The 24759-nt window shown below is 39.5% G+C and overlaps 1 protein-coding gene across 2 annotated transcripts; it reads left to right on the forward strand.

The window, feature by feature from the left end:
- Window positions 1-2193: 2193 nt before the first annotated feature.
- Window positions 2194-24759, forward strand: IL7R (interleukin 7 receptor). 2 transcript variants are annotated; one of them, XM_040977462.1, is made up of 9 exons: window positions 2482-4794; window positions 7476-7614; window positions 9242-9344; window positions 16202-16359; window positions 17874-18031; window positions 18922-19090; window positions 19855-19948; window positions 20868-20943; window positions 21337-24759. In XM_040977462.1, exons 3-9 carry the CDS (start codon window positions 9319-9321, stop codon window positions 21898-21900), a joined length of 1245 nt encoding a protein of 414 aa, XP_040833396.1. In that variant the 5' UTR covers window positions 2482-4794; window positions 7476-7614; window positions 9242-9318; the 3' UTR covers window positions 21901-24759. The 2 variants fall into 2 exon arrangements, with proteins under 2 accessions (XP_040833395.1, XP_040833396.1); XM_040977461.1 differs by lacking the exons at window positions 2482-4794; window positions 9242-9344 and adding an exon at window positions 2194-2475.

A 24759-nucleotide genomic window follows, 5' to 3' on the forward strand; every position in this document is an offset into this window, starting at 1 on the left:
AGTAAATGCCTTCAAGAGGACCTGAACAGCTGAACACAGAATATGTCTCCTTCAGGAAGAATTTTGCTCTAAAGTATCTCCTGGGTTTGTCATTAAGCCTATGTCATCGATAACTCCTGCAGACGAAGTCCATCACCATGTTTCTTCAAAGCTGAAAAGGAGCTACAGGATGCATTGCCTATCCGTGACAGAATTACTGTCAACCTCTGTGTGGACAAAGAAATCAAACAACTACCAAAAAGGACATTTAGTCAATCTTTTGAATACCACCACTTTAACCATGAGGTCAATATAAGGGAACAATTTTTATGGCCATACGAGTTTAAAAAAGGTACAACTTTTCGAAGCCATTGACTTCATAAGTATGTTCCAGTATATACCATGGAAGCCATACATAGTCTTGAAATGTTGTGACAGGGCCAGCTTTGTGGCACAGCAAGTTAAGCCACCACCTGCACTGCCATCAGCTACTGAACTTCTGATCCAGCTCCCTGAGAATGTATCTGGGAAAGCAAGGAAAGCAGCAGAAGATGGCCACATCCTGTGAGAGACCCAGAAAGGAACTCCTGTCTCCTGGTTTCACCCTGACTCAGATCCACATAATATAGCCAACTGAGAAGTGAATCAACTGAAAGAATACCTCTCTTTTTCAGTGGGGACATAGAGAAGGGGTAGGTCGGGGAATGAATCCACTCCCACACAACTCTGCTTTCAAATGATAAAATGAATATTTTAAAGAATAGGGCCCAGCACGATAGGGTAGTGGCTTAAGTCCATGCCTTAAACAAGCCGGGATCCCATATGGGCTCCGGTTCTAATCCCAGCAGCTCCACTTCCCATCCAGCTCCCTGCTTGTGGCCTGGGAAAGCAGTCGAGGATGGCCCAAGGCCTGGGGACCCTGCACCCACGTGGGAGACCCAGAAAGAAGTTCCTGGCTCCTGATCTTTCCAATAAAATAAATAAATCCTTTTTAAAAAAATAATTAAAAGAATAGAATACTGGGCTCAGCACTATACTCTAGTAGCTAAAGTCCTCACCTTGCAGGCCCCGGGATTCCATATGGGTGCCAGTTTGTGTCCCGGCAGCCCTGTTCCCGATCCAGTTCTCTGCGTGTGGCTTGGGAAGGCAGTCGAGGATGACCCAAAGCCTTAGTACTCTGCACCCACGTGGGAGACTCAGAAGAAGCTCATGGCTTCAGAATGGCTCAGCTCCTGCTGTTGTGGCCGCATGGGGAGTGAATCAGCAGATGGAAAATATTCCTCTCTATCTCGCCCCCTCTGTGTATAGTCTTTCCAATAAAAGTAAATAAATCTTAAAAAAAAAAAAGTAGAAAACCTGTGGCAACTGGATTCTCACTAGTGGAATCATGTTTCAACTCCGCTAAGAACATATCTACGTCATTCCTGAACAAGACACTGACATTTTCTACAACCGATTAGATGGTAAAGATTTTAATTTTTACACTTTACACTCTCTGCCACATCTGCTTCAGGCTACCATTGTAGCACAAAAGCACCTGTAGGCAAACACGCAAATCTATGGGTTGGCTGTACTCCACTGAAACCTTATGCACAAAAACAGGTGGTGGACTAAATTCAGTCTCTTAAAGTTGGCCCACTCCTGCATTAAACAAATAATCTCGGAGAGACTGCTAGCATGAATAAACTGTGAGTAAGCTCTAGGTGTTTAAAAAAAAAAACGGAAAAAGAAAAACTACTATTGATGTGAAACCTAGAGGTTAAAGGTAAGCTATTTCTTTTTCTTACTGCTAACTTATTTTTTTTTAAATAATATTGAAGTACAATATACATTCCAGGAAATGTACATAATTGTGCAGATAAATCAGACTTCGGTGCTCTAATCACACTCATAACCAAAACTGACATTAAGAACAAAACTTTAGCTGTACTCAAGAGTCAGGGTCAACTATTTTAAATAACCCTCATATATTATCTCATAAAGTACAGAAATTATTTTTAAGGCAAACTCATCCCTAGAAGTATGAATGGGTAAGCTTTGTGGATTTAGATTTTGTTTCTGATTCTTTTAAAGTGGGCTTTTGCCTGAGATGACTTCAGCGTAAGTTTGCATCTGTTCCTTCAGACCAAAGAACATAGAAAGCTTGAGAGCCACAGGAACACTGGGCTTAGAGAAGTGCAATAATTTAAACCATTGTAAGTTCTTCATCTCTGACTCTGCTTACAGCAGCAGTACTTCCATTGAGACTTCCTGTTTCTGAAGCTCGCCTTCTTTTAAGCAGTGTTTATACTTCCCCCTGAGTGTGGTTAACTAAGCAGAGAGCTGTAGATCTAAGCCTCCTCCTTCCCCTAGGCTCATTCATTTGTGCACGCAGGGCCACAAGTCAGCTCTCTCCTCTGTGTCTCTCTCTCAGAATGACAATTCTAGGTACAGCACTTGGTCTGGTTTTCTACTTAATTCAAGGTGTTTCTGGAGAGAGTGGATATGCTCAGAATGGTGAGTCATTTCTAACTTTTCTTAAGGACTTTGGATTATCTTTTCTACATGTTTTGGATTACTCATTTCTCTAACATATCTGAGTTGGGTAATGGGTTGGTAGAGTCTGGGCCTTGCCACATATTCAGTCATTGTATATGCACTAACCATCAAGACAAGGGCTGGGAGCTGCTATGATGGGAGACTTACAAGGCCTCAGAAGTATCAAGAAGGGAGGTGTTTGACACTCAAACTGTGCGTCTCACAGGTAGGCTACTGCCTCTGCTAATACGAAAAGAACATCCATATAAAGTCTGTCACTATGCTGTTTGGAAAATCCCTCAGATATTTTTATTCTGTCAAGAAACCAAGATGTGTTTTGTTAGACTCTTATTTAGAGATCCCCAAAAGCTTCACTTTCGTGGTATAATAATGTTTAGAATTGATAACTTTTTCTATGTTGACTAGTACCGTATCCTCAGCACTTAAAATCAGCATCTAAAAGCAGTCAATAAATATTTGAAACTTTCTTCAACATAGTTTACTTTCAATAGATTCGTGTGAAATCCTTAGTAAATAATAGAGAAAGGTCTGGGAGTTTTCTCTCATTGAAACACACTTCTTTGCCTTCTTATCAAAGGATTTATCACATGTAATAATTCTTGTTGGGAGTCTTTAAAATTCTTGGCACCTAGAAGCAGACCTTGAGCTCTTAATGTATACATAGTTAAATTTGATCTATAGACAAAAATGCCAGCAACCTGAAGAGCTACTAGGAACTTGGGCTACCACTTAGGTCCTGAAAATTAGATCTTTTCACTTTAAAAGTGTCAAACATACCAAGTTAATGACTCAGAGTCTATCTTTTAAAATGTTTCCTTAGACATGTTTTCTCAGCTCTGATATTTTAAGTCAATGTCTTTAAGAATTACCAAATATGGAAAACTCTTACATTTTCTTCTCAAGGGAGCTGTCCGAGCATTGACATTTTTCACATGGTGACCGGGTGTGAGTCAGACCAGGGACATGCTCATTACATGAAGTCTCACCTTGTGTTTGCCCAAAGACAGAGACATGGCAGGGCACGAAAGTTTCACTTTTATGATATAATATATTCCTGCTATTTCTCCCTGAAGGTCATACTATTTTTGGAAGAAACAAGAATTCTTGTTGAAAACCAGGGTTTTTCTCTTCAAATTTTAGATTTCATATATTTTTAGAGAATCTGTTTTAAAAGAACTATTTATCCATATGCTTACATCAAAATACTCCTCCAGCTCTATATGTCAGGAATTCACAACATAATTAGCTACTACTTTTGAAAGTTAGTTCTGTGATAATTACAAATGAATAAGGATTTATTATTTTTTTGAAGTTCAAACATTTTAAGCTGTTAATCAACCAATTCTACTCAGTAGGAAAACTTCTAAACCATACTATACTGTTTAAGATCATATTCCAAAAGGTTTAAACATTAATGGATAAATATGCATAGATATTTATCTAAACATTGATGTTGGTTAAATATTTTAAAAATTTAAAATATTCATGGTTGAGCATTTAAAGAACAGCCAAACTCACTATTCAGAAGTTCTATGTAATTTCAAGATGGCAATGATTTTACCATCAATTGACACAGACTTCTATTTTAAAAGAACTTCAGGTGTACATGTGTATTTTAGAACTAAAAGTTTTATTTACCCTTAAAACACTTATTTCTAAAAGTTATGATAATAGTCATAGCTGACCCTTATTGAGTGCTTACTGTGTCCTAAGTTAAGGCTATACATATCCATTCATTGGTATTTCATACTGTGAGTTCTCACATAAGAACACTGGGACACAAGGAGGTTAAATAACCTGATAGAAGACTAGGGCCACACAGTAGGAGTGGCAGAACTTAAACTCTTATCAGTTCACATCAAGGAGAATACTCTCCTTGCCAAATGCCAGGCAATTTTACAAATTGTTGAAAATATAATCTATCTATCTATATACTAGACTCTTACCTCTTCTAAACACAGTGTACTTATTCTCTGCCTCGTCTCCCCCACCATAAGCCTCAGAAGCAGTTGACGAATATCCTATGCAGTAACTTCAGGTAGGGAGTTGTCAAGCAAAGCATGGGCCATTGAACATAGACATCTAACAATCCAGGGAAGTCTGACCCTAGACTCCAAATCCCTTCCTTAAGAACTGATATAAAGGTGAAATGGTATCTCCTGATTGGCGGTGCTGCTGGGGCTTGACCCTGCTTGGGCTCACTAAATACCCCTACTCCAAGGGGTCTTTTCTTTTACAGGGGCAGTTTGCAGGGAGCTTCCTGATTGTGTGAATGAGGTGAGCATCTGCTCCCTTTGGGTATTTTAAGGCTTGGTGTCAAAAATTTTTCCATTACATCAAAACAGAGACTTCTCTACAGCTTGTCCTGATTTCTCATCACACACTAGCAAATCTAGCACCACAGAGCTGTCATAATCCCATCTAATATCCATCTTAAATTATGATTCATATCTGTACCTGGGAACAGTCCCCATGTTTAACAACAACATCTACATATAAAACATCCCACCGTTAAGGCTTACACAGTTACATAACTTTAATTATCTTCTCTAGACCAAGAAACTGTTTTTAGCCATAATTGTTCAAAATCAAATTCACAGCCAGGGCTTAAAAAGCTTGTACAATGCCAATAACTTAAAATACACATGCGCACATACACACACACTTCTTACAGAACTATGTTTGGGCAAACTCCATTTGTGGAGTGCCACTGAAGGCACATTTTGCTAAACAGCTACTAGAAATAGTCTTGTTTAGAAAAAAATAATCTAGTACTGTAGGGCACAGCTGTTTATTGGATGAGCAGAAAAGATGCTATGCCAACCAGAAAGTTGTAGGTCTTTCAAGTTGTATATATCAGAACTGCAGAAACATCTGAGTGTTTTCAGGATACAAAGTTGGAGCCAAAATATAATATCAGACCAATTACAGAAAGTGTATAGTACCCATCTTTTGAAGCCAAACCTGATACACACACACACACACACACACACACACACACACTCTGCAGGACACCTAGTTTGTTGGCCTTGCATGGGCATGTTTTGAAAGACAAGTTCTAAATGAAGGGTTATATTAACACTATCATCAGAAGAACCGTGTCCTGTTTATTTCTGGTAGCAGAATTGAGAACTAGATGGATTTTGACATGGCCAGAAGTACAAATGTTGGTGGTTGAGAGCAGTGCCCACAGCTCTCATCTAGCTCTAGCTGTTGGAGATTTGATTTAATTGAAACAACCTGTCGTTCAATTGAATGGCCCATTCATAAGCAGATCAAGTGGGTTATTTAAGTATATAAGAGTTGCTTGACAGCCCATACCCTTCAGGACACTCAACTGGGGTTCAGTTTGGGTATGTTCTGCTCTCATTTTAAAGCCTTGGAAGAGTGGAATTTAGTATTGATGAACCAAAATGGATGAAAGCAATTATAGGTTCATAATAATGGTTTCTACTACTAGAATTGCCTACTCCATGGTCATCTAGGTCTTATTTGGAGCATATTTACTAAAGGATTTTTCCAGCCTCAATTATGTATTAAGTACTGTGAAATACACATGTGAAATGTGTATTTCCAAATCTGCTTAAGAAGTCAAGTACTATCTTTGACAGGTAGCAATTTACAAAAAGTAGCTATGGAAGAAAAATAGCTGGCTTCTCACTTTCTTCCAGAATCTTGGTGGAATCTATAAGACATATTATCTACAACAGAAGAGTCTGTAAGATAAAGCGGTATTTGTAGCATTCATAGCAAAGTTGCCTTACATAGTCACACAATGGAGATTTTCAATGCTACTTTCAGCTCGGATGCTTTTCTCAGGCAAGAAAAAAGGGCCCCTAAAAATGTGATCTTCTGGCCATCAGATAGTTATCATCTTCTTTAACTTGAAAAATATCTGGGAAGATTAATAATGAAGTCAAAGATTAGAGTAGTGAGTAGGCATTTAGCCTATTTGAGTAAGTGCCTCGTATTGGAATATCTGGGTTCAATGCCCAGATCCAACTCTGTTTCCTCATTCAGCTTCTAATAAATGATTATGCAGTTGGGTTCTTGCCACTCATACTGGGGATTTGAATGTTAACTGTTCCTGGATCCAGTTCCATCCAGCCTAGTCATGTGAGACTTGGGGAGTAAACCAGCAGGTAGGTCTCTCTCTCTCTCTCTCTCTCTCTCTCTTTCTCAACCTCCCCCCCCCCCCCCCCCCACTTCTCAGTCTCTCAAAAAGAATAATTAGAGGGCCAGGCATGATGGCTCAGTAGCTAAATACTTGCCTTTCAGCCACCAGGATTCCAAAAGGCCATCAGTTCATATCCCGGCTGCCCACTTCTCCTCCAGCTCCCTGCCTGTGACCTGGGAAAGCATGCATTGGGAGCCTGCACTCTTGTGGGAGACCCAGACGAGGCTCTGGCTCCTGGCTTCAGACAGGCTTAGTTTCTACTGTTACAGCCACTTGAGGAGTGAACCAGCAGATGGAAGATCTTTCTCTTTGTATCTCCTTCTCTCTATAAATCTGCATTTCCAATCAAAATTTTTTAAACTTTTTAGAAAAAGATGATTAGATTAAATATCATATAAATGGTTGAAATTAAAATTTTCTTATTTGGAGTATACAAATATTTGAAGGTAATAACTATAGCACAAGAAAGTCCAGCTAAGCAGAGTCTGTTCAGAGCCCGTTTCTAGCTCTACTGCCCCAACTCAATGGCAGAACTATTCAAAAATATTTGCAGATTTTTTTTAAACTATGATTAAACATTTATCTTGCTTATCACTAAGCTTTGCACTCATGGAGCATTTTCATTTTGTTTTTCAACTATGTAAGCAGCTTTTTCATTTATTAGATCCTGGGCTTTTCTTCAGTGAAAATGTAACCACTTCTTGCTGTTTCAATGACGCATCAGGTTTCAAAAGGTGCTGTTGACTGGCCTCATGGTCACTGCACGTGTCTTCCTCCCCAGGAGACTTGGAAGACGCCGAAGCAGATGAGTATGCGTTCTCCTGCTACAGCCAGCTGGAGGTGGACGGATTTCAGCACTTGCTGAATTGTAGCTTTGATGACCCAGACATCAACAGCACCGACCTGGAATTTGAAATATGGTGAGAAATGATGGTGGCAATGGATGCTGAGAAATTCTGTTGTTCTTTCCTTGTGGTCTTGACAATAGCGGTAAAGGAAGAAGTATGAGGTCTAATTATAAATATTTAAACCCTACACGTTCTCAGAAACCTCCTGAAACTGCTTGACCTTCACTAAGACTGAAACAGAGCAACTCTCACTGCTCATCTCTCAGATTTGAAGACTATAGCTAAGTGATGCTTAGTATTGGAGAGGTCACATCCCACCTGACTTCATAGTAACGGTTAAACAAAACCCTGGTTCTCCTAGATTACATCTCTCAGGAATTTTATTTATTTGCCCAACATGAGACAATTGCGTATCTCCAAGTATCATGTTAGAGGGAGATTTATAATCCCAACACCAGTTTTTGGACCTAAAGGAAATTATGTACCGTAGCTAAGCCTCACTTTCCCTGTTTGTAAAATGGCCTGAGTTTCCACAAGAAGGTTGCAATGGTTAAATAGTTTCATGCATGCAAACACTCAGAATAATCATCCACTGTGTAGTGAGTAATGGAGAAGAGATACCCGTAGTTCTGTGACTACACATACACCCTGCCTCTTGGAACTGTCAGTTCAGAGGATCTTCTCAATGTAGATTTTCCAAAACATTCCTGGAATGTGTTGCCCTTTGTCTCACTAAGCTTCACAGAAAAGGCAAAAAAAAAAAAAAGAGAGAGAGAGGGGGGGGGAAATCCCCAGATTATGAATGGTAAAAAGCTCGGGGAATTTAATATTCCCTTCCATATGTCATCTCTAGTTGCCAGGGGTTACTATCTCTTAGCTTGATAAACTACTCGTGGCTATCTCCAAATTTGTATCAGATGACCTGATTTTTAGTTTACTAGCAGGGAAAGTGAGTCAAGATCCACCAGCAGCAGCAAAATAGGACTTCTTTCATTCCGAGACACCCGGGTCTTTTTCCCACAATAGGTAGTTCGGACAAGCCCTGAGTTCCATCCTAAGTTCATTTATGGGTGCTTGCCGCACCAATTCATGCAGTATTTCCTTTGGTCAGCATTGAATAAATAGAGTCATAAACTGGACTATCTCTGCTAGTTCACTTTTGAGACGCACGTTCTTGGGCAAAACATGTCATTAAAAAGAAAACTACGGAGTTCTAGGCTGCAGCCAAACAATGCTAAAACAGTTGAACACCTCATTCAGGAGACCTCCCACAGAGGTTTGACTTTGGGTTTTCAACCACTTGCTGGGTGGATGGCTATGACCCCTGTGGTTTTTCTCCTCCAAGCCAAGGCTGACCTTTCTATCCACTTTCATTCACAACGGACTTAACCACTTCCTTGCCCACTTAAACAAATTTGGCCACTTCTTTTATTCAGTATTCTGATTGTACCTGTTGTAGTTTAGTGTATGCAAAGCCTTCTTTCCAGTTTTGCAGTTGAAATCAGATATTTCAGCTGAAAAGTGATTATCTCAAGATATGTTGTTAGTGTAAAAATAATAAGCTTGGACTGCTTTTCACAAGTGTTGTTTTGTGCAGGAGTTCCTGCCCCTTCTATGCTCACAGCAGGCAATTTATCTCCAATAATTTGATTATACACAGTACTGTATTTGCTGGCTAGATTATTTTTTTCTTCCACAGTGAAGCTATCTTTATTATTGCATTTTTTTCCTGCTTGCGTAAATTCATAAAGAAGAAATTGGAATTTTCTGAACATAATGCATGCCAATGAAGTCGTTAACAGGTAGGTTTGTTAATAAGACTTCCAAGAACCATTTTTAGAAAGCAACGAATTTACAGTTCAGCTGGAGCTACAGTTCGTCTCCCAGGGCTAGAAACTGAAGCATTGTGTACCCAGTGGATTTCAGGGATGTATTTAGGTCAACTGAGCTCATGTCAGCTACTTTGTACCCATGGGATACAGCTGTCATGCAGATCAAATGTTCATCCTGGCCACAAGAGCTACAGGAAACGCTACTGGGAGAGGGAGGGGAAAGAGAGGCTTGCTAGATTGCAGATCCATATCAGTCCCCCTTGACTGGGAGGTCTGAAAATTTCTCTTTCCTCAAAACTCAAGCAAGCTCTCAGGTGCCTTCAGTGACAAAGCAGAAGTGCAGGAAAAGGCACCAAGGCTAGAATCCTCATAGCAACACCTAACTATCTTTGTGGGCCAGGAAGGTATCTACCCTCTCTGATGGTAGTAACTGGCGTGTGCCTGGGAAGAAGCGGGCAGAGGCTGGCACAGGATAGGTGTCTGCAACTGATGCTTGAATCCTCTCAGTACAGTTTGATTTTCATTAAAAATATAGTCAAAAAGTCATTCAGTAAATTTAAAAGCAAAACCAAGGGAATTTGTTGCTTTGAAGAGCAGAGGTATTTTTTTCTGATTTCTATGTGGTTAATTAAAAAAAAAGAAGAAGAAGAAAGGTTAGTTTTGACTAACATTTAAAAACCCTGGATATCTTGAGCTGGCCAACATATAAATATGCCAAATATGCTCAGTGTATAGATGCATTCCTCATAAAGCTGTACTGTTGCCTATCGGTAATTTTTTAACTTTTTATTTCTAATTTCTATAAAATGAGTAAATTTCACATTTTTTGCATGATGCAGATGTATAAGCATAAGGACTCCACCCTCCCTTTCCCCTTTTTACCTCTCTGTTTCACTTTGTCTTTTTTTTCCTAAATGATTGCAATAACATACTCATTCATTTCATAGTAACAAACTTAACTTTGCAGTACTTAAAGATAGCATGACATAGCAAGTAAAGGGAGGAGAAAAAAATAAAGTTGCATATAATGAAAGTAAACTAAATTGAAAATGGCAATCCTATTGCTCATGAGTTTGCATTGTTGCTATATACAATGCTTAATCCCCAGGATACTTTCAGTATCCTATGAGTGCGTTCACTCATAGAGATTATGCTTATTTCACTCTGTGCATTGATTGTCACAACTCCAAGAGAATATATATTTATCTTTCTTGGGTGACTTATATTGGTTAGTTTATTAAAAAAAATCTGATGTCTCTGAACCCACAGGGACAAAAGCAGGTGCAGCAGACACACGGCTGCTCTTGTCAGATGGGGAGTGAAATCTTAGTTCTGAAGTTGGAGGCACCTCTCTTGTTTTTGTTACCTGCCATCCATGTGGGATACCAGAATGGAACACCTGGCTCCTGGTTTCAGTCTCCCCCCACCCCCCCGGCTATTGCAGTCATTTGGGGGGAATGAAACCACAGCTGACCCTCCCTGTCTCTCCCTTTCTGTGCCCCCTGGACCTTTCAAATATATAAATAAATAAATAAAGCTTTAAGAAAGCAATAGGAATAAAGAAACATTGAGATTTTGTATTTTTTCCTACTATAATCTAGTGTTTACTTGACACATGGCATCACCATTTGGACTAGCCACATTTCAGATGTTAAACAACCACCTACTGGTAGTGGCTGTGCAGCCTTGGAACTTTCCTAACCCTAGCAACACACAGTCAGAAACCAATTAAATTGATTTAATTCAGTTGAAATAAATTGGATACACTGAGTTAGCCTACCCATGGGCCAACATTAAGCTTTCCTCCAATTACCAGAATCAGAGGTCAGTAGCTCAAAGTGGCTCTGCCTTGTCTGGCCCACAGGCTTTGTCTTCGTCTCCCACACCAAGCAGTTCCTGCAGTTCAAGAGCACTTGTATCAGGGCCCAGGCTCACAAGATGCCATATGGTGATTCCTAACAACAGTTTCTCATTAATTTCACTCCCTGAAAAGTGAAAATGAGCCAAGAATACCATTTTAGATCTTAAACTCGTGGCAGTTCCAGAAACTTGCTACAGACCTACAACTTGATACTTACCAACATACTCTGAACCCACCGGTTGGAATAAAAGGCATTGCCCCCAGCTTCTTTGCATCACATGCTTACCTGACATTCAGAAATGGGAACCTGTCCCTAGCTCTGCCCTTGGATTGTCAGTCTTCGGCCACAACAAGCTCCCCATCTTTAGAACTCTCCACATGACATTCCTACCACGCTCATTGCCTGTTATCCATCTAGTTTACCTTAAAATTTGCTTTTTCTTTTTGCTCTGTTTCAAGCAAGAAAACTCTTCTACTCAATAAGGGACACAATCCTCTAGAAAAAACACCACACCACACACACACACACACACACACACACACACTTAAACTCTTCAGATCCTGAAGAACTGCATAGCCTAAGAGATAACAATTAAGAAAAATTCTATTTTAGAGATACAATTTTAAGAAATGTATTATTACAAACAAAAGCATCTAACAAATAATCAAAGATTCTTCACCAGTCACTAGTTTGCATGATGGCAGGAGCTTAAGCAGTCAAAGACTACAAGAGCACGCGGGTGGAAACGTCTGTAGTTCAGGTTATGGGAGCACCTACAGGCTCACCCAAAGCCTCACTGACATGTTCCTCCTTCCGTCCACAAACCATGCTAGAATACACTCAAATGCATGCAGAGGGATGTGTGTACCCCTCCACTTCACCAGAGAAAACCAGCACGTATTCGGGGCTATTGTTAGCACAGAGCCTTCCTGAAACACACTCATGATACATGATGAGTGAGAAGGAACCTTTTCATGTGAGCAAATTTATACACAGGCTGTTTCTATTTTTTCTGCCAAGAGTTCCACTTCTAGCTTGACCCAGTTGTATTTCCTTTTAGAACTATTCAACTCAGTGTAAGGAGCATGTCGGGAGGGGGAGTGAAGCCTGGTAATGATAGTAATCACAGGAGAAGGAAATTAAATTGAAATCTGAAGAAGGAAGGGAAAGCAATAGTTGCACGTTTATTCAGTATTGTTTATTTTTACAGCAAGAACATATGTTTTCATTACCTCTTTCATTTTACTGCACTCCCTTTAGTTTCCTTTGCTTTCTTTTTTGATGATAGCTCACTTGTAGAGCAATATTTACATTGGTAAAAAGAGAGCCTTGAGAAAGGTGCATGACCCATAAGCCTCACATCAGTCATTTCTCACCCTTGAGAAAGGTCCCCGAGGTCCCCTTACAGTCAATTCTCTCACACCCGTGCAGCAATCAGAACTCTGAATCCCATCACTGCTTGTTTGGCCAATTTCTGATTGTTCTTCTATGTAGAAGCACACTGGTTATTGTTTTCTGACTTCTTGCATTTGGCAAAATGGGTTAGTTTGTACTGATACTTGATTGTACCTCCTCTTTGGTTTCTGAGTATACCGGAAATATTTAATCCTTTCCTCCACTGGATGGACATCTGTTTTTCCAAGTTTCAGACTAACACCTTTTAAAGTTGCTGATAACTGCTGTGTAAAATTTAGATTATGAATGTATGATTTCAGTCCTCCTAGGTAAAACCTGAGGTTCTAATTGCCGCATCATGGAATAGCTGTGTAATTAGCTGTAAGAAATCACTCCAAACTTTTTGAAAGATGATATTACTCTATACTCCTACCAACAATGTATGGGAATGATGCACCATTTCTAAAGTATGGACTTAAAAGTATCTTTATGATTTAAATTTGCATTTTTCAAGTAAATAATTTTATATTTTTCTATAGCTATTTGTATGGCTCCTTTGGACAAGTATCTATTAAACTCATGAGTGAAGGGCCCGGTGCATTAGCCTAGTAGCTAAAGTCCTCGGCTTGCACGCGCCAGGATCCTCTGTGGGCACCGGTTCATATCTCAGCTGCTCCACTTCCCATCCAGCTCCCTGCTTGTGGCCTGGGAAAGCAATCAAGGACGGCCCAAATCCTTGCGACCCTGAACCCATGTGGGAGATCCAGAAGAAGCTCCTGCCTCTTGCCTTCAGATCAGCTCAGGTCTGGCCATTGCAGCCACTTGGGGAGTGAATCAACAGATAGAAGATCTTTCTCTCTGTCTCTCTTTCCCCCATGAATCTGAATTTCCAATAAAAATAAGTAAATCTTTTTTAAAAATCATGAGTTACTTGTCCTATTATGACTGATAGATATGAGTACTTTATATATTTTGGTAACAACTCCTTTTTCACATCTGTATGTTATATTTTTGGTCAGTTGTAACTCATTTGATTTTCTTACTGGTACATAAGCAAGAGCGATTTTTTTAGTTCAATGAATTTCAACATGTCTTATTATTTTCTTATGGTTTTTCAAAATTTATTTGACAGACAGAATTATAGAAAAAGAGACAAAGAAAGAGAGAAAATCTTCCATCCACTGGTTTGCTCCCCAAATTGCCACAGTGGATGGAGCTGGGCTCTTCTGAGTCTCCCACATGGGTGCCAGGATCCAACAAGTGCTTGGGCTTTTGTTGCCTTCCCAGGTACAGTATCAATGAGCTGATGAGCAAGTTGAGCAGCAGGTGCTCAAGCCAGTGCTGTGTGGGATCCAGCAGTACTGCATCGCAATACTGGCTGCTTTTTCGTGTTTAGTACTCTTCGTGTCATTACGAAGACATTTTTTTGCTTGGTACCAAAGTTGGGAAAGTATTTTCCTGTAGTTTCTTCTAAATATTTCACAGTTTCACACTTCATATCTAGATTGGTAGCACATATCCAATTAACCTATAAAACATGAAATTGAAGTTCATACTTTCCATAAATTTACACACCACTGTTTTTGAGAAATTTACTGTAAAAAAAAAATTTCTGTTCTTCCTCTGTATTTCTTGGTTATCTGCACATAAAATCAACTGCCCTTATGAATCCATTTCTGAACTCTCTAGTCCTTTTAATTAATATATATATCTTTATGTCAGCATTGAATTATCCTAATTATCATGGCATTAAGGTAAATTTGAAATTATGTAATCAAAGTCACCCATATTTATTCTATGTCTTTCAAGGTATTTTTTGTTTCAGTGTGTTGTGAGTTTCCTGTATTTTCACAGAAACTTCAGAATCAGTCTTTCACTTGTTTAAGCCCTGATGCCATTTTGGTTAATATTATATGTATATGTGTGTATATATATCTGTGAGTATATATATACATATATGTGTATATATTTATATCTATAAAAATACATATTCATACATATATGCAAATTCTGTCTTATCAATACTGAATTTGGTTACACATGAATTTAAACTTCCTTTATTATCCCTCAACAATGTTTTGCAATTTTCAATACAAAGACATTAAACATCTGTTATTGGCTTTGTTTCTAATATTTGCATACTTTCATTGATATCATGAATGGAACTGTCCATTTTGAACTTCAATATCCAAATTTTTTGTGTTAAACTAAGGAAATATAATTGACTTTCAGTGTAATGGATTTGATAACTACACTTTATTGAATCTTGTAGTATTGGAAATTATTTATAATTTTCCATATGAACAAACATGTTGTATATAAAGAAATGAATTCTCTTTATTTTCTGTATGAATATCTGTTATTCACTTCTTCTATCTTATACAAGTAGAGTAGAATCTCTGAGACAGTGTTGAGTAGAAACAGTGCAATTAACTGTCTATCCTTGTTTTCTCATAACCTTAGGGTAATAATTAGCATTCATATCTTCATCTTTGTATCCTTTGTAGATGACCAGATTATTTATATCTTTTATTGGGTAATGTGGTAAATATGATCAATTGATCTTCAAATGTTCAAACCTGTGGGTTTCCTGGAATATATACTCCTTTGTCACAGTGTGGTGATGTTTTCTTGAGAAACTATTCTTGAGGGAAATTTGCCTATAAGTTTCTTCTCTGTAATAATTTGCCACATTAAGCTAAATTCAGAAAATAAATTGGTCAGAGTCCACTCGACTTCCATTATCTAAAAGAATTTGGTTAATATTTTACCATTTCTTTCTTACACTTTTAATAAAATTCACCAATATATAACCATCAGAAATAGGATCATTTGTAGGGTAGTGTATTAATAATAAATTTAATTACTTTAAAAGAAATAGGACTATTGAAATATTAGTTCTATGTGGATTCATTTTATTAGCTTGTAAGAAACGTTTTCATTATGTTTAAGTAATTTCATGCATTGCCATGCACTTTTAAATTCCCCTGCACTTTCAGAATCTGCATGATGTGCATGATCTACCCTCTTACACTCTAAATACTGATGATTCATGTATTTATTTTCTCGACTCATCATGTCAGAACCTATCCATCAAACTTACCTATGGAAATTTGTTAAATGACTCATTAGGTACAAGCTGTGTGAATCTAACCTTTTGCACTATTTTATTTTTACTTTTAATCCTTATTTTGGCATCTCCATTATTATTTACAACATCTCCATTTATCCTTCAAGATAACAGTATAAAACAACTATCTTCCTCTCTAAACAATGTGTCTCAATGATCAGTTATTAAAAAATCAGAAACTTACTGTGATTGCAACAAACATGTTTTAACTGTTTCACATTTAATTGCATCTAATTCCTGAGTAAACCATCACTGAATGTACAAGCAACAAGAAGTCACATTATTTTAATTCATAGTCTCCCTGTCTTGAATAGACCTACCCACTCATATGCTAATGAGTGGAGTTCAGGTCATACAACTAAAATATACATATGCTATTATTCTGTTGTTTACAGAAATTCTTCCCTGAAACAAGACAAATTTGCTTTTTGCTTTTGCAGTGGTGTCTTTTTGAACGAAGGATGCCAGAATTTGAATAAACAAGAAGAGTTTTATTTCATCAAGACAAAGGAATTCTTACTGGTTGTCAGTGGCAAAATATGTGTAAAGCTTGGGAAAAAGAACATAGTGTGCAAAAAAATCGAAATCGTCAAGATAGGTAAGAAATTGTAGATGGGGGCATGCTTGTCATCATGTGGATAACAAAGTACTGTATCTGAACTACATGTTGATATTGAACAAATCAGGAAGATAATTTGCAAGAGTCATCTAACAGCAAAATCTCCAAAGCAGTTTCTTATCAAGTGAAAAATTCACCCTATGAGGAAGTTCTGAGATACTTCACACTCAGCTGTGAGTAAGGATGGCTTGTATCCGCAGACTGAGGAAAGAGCAGATCTCTGCCAAGTGCTAACTGGAGTCGGGTCTCCTGTCATCCACCGGCACACACCCTCTCCTTCCTCACCTCCCTTTTCCTGAGCTCCAGGTCGTCTTCTAGGCCATGTCCCCACCATATTCTGAGCATGCTTCGATAAATTACCAAGTCACTCAGGAAAGGAAATATGCCTTCTGCATTACAAAAAATGAAGACCAGTGGATGTGGAGAGAAGATACAGATAGATGATAAATAGGTAGAGGGGTGCGTGTGTGTGTGTGTGTGTGTGTCTATGATAGAGGAGGGAGGGAGAGAGAAGTTTATGTTAAGGAATTGGCTCTTGCAGCGTGGGACTGGTAGGTCTGGAGTCTTTAGGGCAAGCTGAAATTGTGACAGTTCAGGTAAGAACAGACACTGCAGTTTTGACCTTGAGTTCTTCACGACAGGAAGGCCAGACTTCTGATTTACATTCTTGAGACACAACTGATTCTTCTTTAAGGAATCATAATCTGTGCTCTAAGGCCTTCTACAGATTGGATGATGGTCACAGCATCATAGAAGGCAATCTACTTCACATAATGTCTAATGACTTAAATTTTAAACATGTCCAAAACAGTGTCTTTATACTTGTGTTTGACCAAGCAATGGGCACCATGGCCTACCTAAATTCAAAACTTGCATAGGGGACTTAAGGCTGAGAAATAAAGCATGGCCAAACCTGAATGGCCTAGAATACACATGTTGTACTTGAAAAAGAAAATTAATTATTTTTCAAATAAAATTACAATTTGCATATTTTATTTGCATGTTTATCTTCAGAGGACAAATAAGATACAAAATGAATCATATATACATAAGGTGATAAAATAAGGGCAAAAGCAGAAGTTCTAGATGTGAACAATTATCTTAACTTTTTTAAAAGCAAATATAGTATGAAAGAGGCATTAGGCATTTGGTCATGCATGTTGACCAGAGAATAACAGTGATTCCAACCAATACGAGTACAGCCTAGTGTGAAGATGACACTCCTCTATCTCCAATGTGTGGCACCACCCAGGAGGGTTTCTGACTGGAATTGGAGTTGGTAAGCACCACTTCCTCTCACGTTGCTCACAAGACCATGCCTCAGTGCAAGGAAAGCTGGAAAATGTAGTCTGAATTGGAGTCCAGAAAGAAGCCACTTTCCAAACAGCCAATCGCTGACTTAGGATCAGAATGCAACTCAAAGTTGATCAACTTTAAAAACTGCCTTTATTTCCTCCTCTATACAGAGCTTCTTTGTTTTTCTCCCTTTCCAGTTAAACCTGAGCCTCCTTTTGACATAAAAGTTCTTTATCGTGAAGGAGCAAATGACTTTGTGGTAACATTTAATACATCACACTTGCAAAAAAACTATGTAAAAAGTTTAATACATGATGTAGCCTACCGTCAGGAAAAAGATGAAGACAACTGGATGGTAGGTAAACCAAGTTTGCTCTTACTTGAAACTTCTCACTGCTCTAGCTTTCCTTGCCCCAGAAGTGCATTTAACCCTAGAGGGCTAAACCATTTTTTCTTCAGAAATGTACCCTTGCTGAAAGATGCTCCAATACTGTGTCCATTCAAGCCCCACAAAATGCAGGTCCCGTCTAACCCATCCGGTACTACCTCTAAATTATTTCTTTGCTCTGTCTGTTGCCTTTGTAATATTCCTGGTTTAGTTATATAACAGTTTCCACTGAGACCAAATTGATCTTTATTTGGAGGTCTCATCCTTGAGCAGCACCACCCAATCACAACCACAGTTGGGTTTATGGGATTTGTGAAGGCCATAAGAGGGAAGGTAGCGTGGAGCCAGAATGCTTGCTTTATCCCTTGAAGGTTCAAGCCACTGAGTTTTAACCCCTCGTGATCTGGAGGATTACTCAGCCTCTTTCTTTATGATCTGGCTATCCCTACAACCTGCTTAGGGAAGAATGTAAAAGAAAAGTCAAATATCCAGGTTCTCTTAGCCCACTTGACGGCCTTCTGTCTTCTGTTCCCCAGAGACACAAAACAGATGGCTGTTTTACTTTTGGGGAGCTCAAAGAGCAACAGTTTATTTCATCTGCCTGCTTGAGCTGCGATCACTCTTGTGGGAGCACAGCGTGGTACAATGTGGCTCTGTGTAGAAACATAGCACCTGCCCCAAGTCATCTGCCACTCCTTCTATACACCCTCCCTGATACGCACACGTACACACACGTGACCTTGATTCAGCCTTCTTCCATTACTTGTGTGGGCATTGCCCCAGTGGAAAACAACTCTATGAGAAAAATGACACTTCTTTTCCCATCCTACCGTATAATGACACATTTTATTCTTTAGCACGTGAATTTATCCAGCACGAGACTGACACTCCTGCAAAGGAAGCTGAAGCCCAATGCCATGTATGAGATTAAGGTTCGATCCATCCCTAATTACAACTATTTTGGAGGCTTCTGGAGTGAATGGAGCCCAAGTACCTATTTCAGGACAGCAGAGACTCAGAGTCCAGGTAAGGAGTACCTGCAGAGAGCTCCAGTGGCCTGCAGTCTTTGCACATCCAGTATGAGGAACCCAGAGAGAGGGAGGTTAGTGGCACAGACAAGGAGCGCAGGACTCCCCAATGTCGTCCTTACACTTCCTTTGCCCCTTGTGTGAGGGGAACAAGAGAGCACTGGGAGAGGGTTGTCTGCAACAGGAATTGATGAAAACTATGTGGTGATACTAACCTAAGTATTCCTGAGAACTACTTATAACTTAGAACAAAATACCACACTCTTGTCTCCCATTCACCAATTTAAACTGGGATCTAAATGACTGCTGTCTCCAAGTCCCCTGTAGGGAACACTTTCATTGATGACCTGCCCTTGGGTTGTTGGAAGTTAAAACAGCCATGAAATGTGGTAGGCCTCTGGACACAGGAATACCACACCTACATCTTCTCTTTCGGACCTTGAACCATTCTGCACGTCAGCTTCCATTTTCACTCCACAACTTGCTGTAACTGCAGAAAAACCCAGATCCACTCTATTTTGGCCCCTTTCCCCCGTGGGTGGAAGTTGTGAAAGAAGTGATTATTCCTTGACACTACATCACTTTTCCATTTCAAGTAGCCAATGTTAGGACCTTGAAAATAGAACATAATCTTGTTTACAGAAGAAGAGTTATCAAGAAGCAGTAAAAAGGCCTAATTAATAAATAAACTCAGAGCATTCTGAATGTCTACCCCACTGCATGCTTCCTGAATGCTAACCACGATGTATCCTTGTGTTCCAGGGGAGATAGATCCTGTTGTACTAACTGTCAGCATTCTGGGGTTCTGCTTTGTCGCTCTGTTGGCTGTCTTGGCATGTCTGTTGTGGAAAAAAAGGTGATTTTCTTCAACTAATCAAGAGGGTGACTCTATGGAATTTCAGGCAGTCCAAATTTATTGACTTCTTCATTTGTTGATGAGAAAACTACAATGGAGAACTAGGCATTTCAGGAACTACAATGCCTGGTAATCCCTCCCATTCTTAAATATCAGTGAATTCCCACAATTGATTTCCTAAGAGACAAAAATATATAAACTGGATGCACAAGAAATTTTAAAGGTCATTTTCTCCCCACACTTTACTTCTAAAGCTTTCTGGAGTGTAGCTGAAACGTAAAATGTACTGGAAGTCTGACTTCATCATGCTAACTCACAAGACTTTTGTATTCTATCCCATCAAGGAGATATATTGGGTTCATGGTGAAAACCATGCTTTAAATACATACCACTTAAGTTGCTTAATGGTCTAGGCAGTTGCCCTCAGCATAAAACCATGTATCTCCAAACTTATAAATACCCCAATTTGAATGCTACTTCCTTAAAGTGATGCCCCTGAATAACCTGGAAAACATTCTCCACAGCCACCTAAATGAGGGCACAAAAACAAAGGCCGCTAAAGAAAAAGACCACATCATCTATGTTGAATGAAAATGTCCAAATCAAATTTTATCTCATAACCACAGCAAAACTACTGCATGGAAAGCTCTTACCTCCTTCCTTCTGGTGCTTCTTTCAGCAATGTACCAATGTGATATTCTATTCACAGAATAGAGTAACAATGATCTCTAGTCTAACCCCTGCTTTGATAGACAGGGCACTGAGGCCAGAGAAAGCAGCCTCATGTCCATGGTCGTCCACCTAGTCGTGGAGGAGTCAGAACTAGAAAACTACTTTTCTAATTCCTGACCATGATTCAGTGGAAAACTCCTCTGTGCTGGCTCACTCTGCTCTTCATGTCAATTTCCTCTGATTTCAGGATTAAACCTATGATATGGCCTAGTCTTCCTGATCATAAGAAAACGCTGGAACAACTCTGTAAGAAACCAAAGAAGGTGAGTGCTTCTGGTACGTAAAGAGACAATCCATTGGTAGCATCCCCATACTCAAGAATAATATTCGGGAATAAGGAACAATTGGACTTCATTCCATAACTAAAATTGTTCTTAAAATCCTGATTGCAGCTCCCTGTAAGGGGGATAACTAAAGTGAGATGCAATCCTCAGAATCTGTGAGCTTCCCAGTGTTGGAGTGAACAGGTAATGGTCACTTCACAACCCGAAGTGTCCCAGCACTTCTGGAGTAAGATTCAACTGAGAAACAGCTACATAATTCTCTGTTATTGTATGGTGAACTTGCTAGGGATTTCTTCAGGACTATTCCTCATGGGAATGTTTGAAAGGTCACCTCTCCAGTGTTGTGCTAATGCCTTCTCTTTTCCTGTGCAGAATTTAAATGTGAGTTTCAATCCCGAAAGTTTCCTGGACTGCCAGATTCATCGGGTGGATGGCATTCAAGATAGAGAAGAAGTGGAAGGTTTTCTGCAAAACATTTTCCCTCCACAGCCAGAGGAGACCGAGAAACAGAAATGTGGAACAGGAGCTCAGGACCCCAGCTGGTCATTTAATGTTACAGTTGTCACCCCAGAAACTTTCCGACAACTGCCTTCCAAATCCCTAACAGAGAACTTCAGTGCATGTGATTCCCCTACTTGCCTTTCCTCCAGGTCCCAGGATGTCAGAGAGAGTGTTCTAGGTGGACCTCATGTGGTCCATGACCTCCTGCTAGGTCCTGGTACCCCCCACAGCCCACAGATCCCTCCATTGCCTTCACAATCAGAAGCGCTGATATTGAACCCAGTCCTCCCAGAACATCCAATCCTCACCTCACTGGGAGCAGGTCAAGAAGAAGCATACATCACCATGTCTAGCTTCTATCAAAACCAGTCCATTTTAAGAAACCCTGGGATTGAATCCGTTATGGTCAACAAAGATGATAGAGGGAAAATCTAGAGTGCTTTCTCTTCATTGTAAAGGAGAAAAAAGCATGCGACCACATTACTTAGTCTACAAGATGCTAAAACACCACTTTAACCACTCCACCAGGGTTCAGGGTCATTCAGCTTCAGACAGGAGCCTTCTGCTTCTAAAAGGTTGATTGGGTCATGAGGTTACAGGTGACTCAATGATTCAATGATTTAAGAACACAAAGCAGGAAAGAATGAAATAAAGAGTGAAGGGGGGATGGAGTGATGAGGAAGGCAGGATGTTAGCAAGGGAAAAAAAGATCAAGAATTAGAATTTACTGTAGATCCAATGCTGTGCTAAGTGTTCTGTATATCTTGCTGCACTGGATTCTCACAATAATGCTCGAAGATGGGAGCAGTTATCATTTTCCTGTATATAGATGATAAAACAGAATTAAGGAGTTAAGTATCGTGAACAAATTGCCCCATGGAGAGGTGGAGCCAAAATCTGAAGGCCAAAAGCATCCTCCCATTTTGGGGTACCAAATGACATTAATAATAGTGACAAGCAGAGTGACAAGATGATGTGTTATTCCATCCTGGGTCACTTGGAAAAATGAAATAGAATGTTCTAAGAATTACCCCCAGAATGATAAGCAAAAACCAGAACTGACTCAGACAAATGTAGACGTATGTTCACCTGATTCAAGTAGCCATAGGAAGAAAGTAGCGAACAAACAGTTCCATGTGGGTGAAGTTCTATGATCAGCCAGATCTAAAGAAAGCCAACAAGGTAAAACACACACACACACACACACACACACACACACACACACACACACACACACGTGCTGTTTGATTTTTTTGTTCTGCAAATATACTCAAGACAGGATAAATCTGAAATCCAGAATTGCTAAAGATATGAATGGCTACCAAGACCAAATTCATCTTGCTGCCACCATCCCAATATATTCATCCATGATCTCACAACAACCTGTCATTGTCCCTGGATGATAACCCAGTTGACTAAGAAGCTGTGAGTACTGACACTGCCCCTGTTCAAAAGCATCCTTAAATTGTCCCCAGCTCTACAATCTTCAACATGACTTACAGGCATCATGGAGCAGCTATAACCACATACAGTGAGTGAGCCAACTGTGGCTACATCCTTGCAGATACAGAGGAGACGTATCCTTAACATTGGACACTTGTTCTGGCCTCTCTTAGTCTAAAGTAATTTCTAATGATGAGCTCAAACCCAGACAAGGTGACTAAACATTTTCAACTCCGGGGAGGGAGCAAACCTGCCTCCCAGAGGCTCCCAACCCTGACTGTTTGTGGAATCACTCAGGGCAGAGGTCACACAGGGTTGCAAAGCCTTGTTTGAGGTCAGCTGCAGTTGTTTATGTCTTGAGTTCTCTTCCTTTTCTTGTTCTGTTTTGTTTAGGGGGCTACATGTTTTTATTTGTACCTTATTTTTTATGGTGTATCTTCAGTGAATGGTATTTTAAGTTGTAGACTAGTAGTCTTTATCTGTTGAGCCAGTTATAACCATACCATTTTATTGTTCAGATGAGTGTTTTACTTCCTAAAGTGTTTTCCTCTTTGTCAAGAGCAATGAATATACAAGATAATAATTCCTTGTGCTTCTTTAGTGCTTGTGTGATGTTCAAGGCACTTTCATAAGCATTCTCTTTCAGCTCCTTGACTCCTTGACAAGCACTTATAGAAAGGTTGCTGTATAACCCCCGTAGTGTTAGACACAGGGAATCTAAGACATATGAGGACATAAGACTTAAAAACTCTAAAATAAAGAATCAATAACTTGCAAACAAATTCTCACAATGCTGCAAAATGCTGTGATAGAGGCATATTGAAACTGTCCTCTTGGAGACATTCAGGGAAAATTCCACCAAATTTAAGTAAATCTGCACAGAGGAAAAGCAGAGTCCTCCTGATATGGAAATGACCAATGATACATGTGCATCAGATGGCCAGGTATTCCTTATCTTTTGTGAAAATGAGAGCCAAATATCCATGAAGAGGTCACTCAAATTGTCATGCACAACCTAGGCATTTGTTACCTTATGACCATCTTCTTTGACTTATGCTAAAATTAGGCCACAGAGAGCATAGGTCAGTTACGCAACCCTGGACTGGAAGGCACAGTTTTGTGTGCTGATACAGATAATTCCTGAAAGAAATGAGGAGATTCTGAAGGACTTTTGAGATCCTGTGTTTTTGTGTTGTTTGACATATGGAATCGTCTGAGTTGATGTGTATATATGTGTCTATTGAGGAAGGCATTTATTTTATTGTGCTCTGATAAACCTTATTGCTGCTCATGCTTGATTGTATACTCAGGGATGTTGTATAATATAAGATTCCTAATTAGTTCCACACAACTCCTATGGACTTCGTGAAGAAAGAAAAGCTACTGCTCAGAGGCAATGTATGCATCAGATGTAAACTGACAGCTCTACGTAGCATGAAGTGAAAAAAAATTTAAATGACAATTCAGACAAACCACTATTTCTGGGTGTAGCGGGCCCATTTTGTTTGGATGATTTTCTACCAGCCTGTCCCATCAGTGTTGGTTCCATGAGACTTTGCTTCGAAACATCTATGGGCTATGCCCCTCTAGAAAGGCTATGAAACAGAATTGGCCAGGCAGATGATGAGAATACGTTCAACAACACCTGTATATGATGCAAATCAGATGACGGTTTTGTCAGCTCAGTGGCCTTCCTTGGGGTTGTTCTTTACAATAGCCATCTGTCACTACATCACTAGGGTTGGACTGTGTACTTTCACATGCATTACGAACATTTCACAGAGCTGCTAAACATTTGGGGGCACAATATGTGTTACCTTCTCATATTTAATTAAATGCTATGGAACTCTT

The sequence above is a fragment of the Ochotona curzoniae genome, unplaced genomic scaffold, assembly GCF_017591425.1.
Source record: "Ochotona curzoniae isolate NIBS_2020 unplaced genomic scaffold, NIBS_Ocur_1.0 contig_2754, whole genome shotgun sequence".
Taxonomy (NCBI): Eukaryota; Metazoa; Chordata; class Mammalia; order Lagomorpha; family Ochotonidae; genus Ochotona; species Ochotona curzoniae.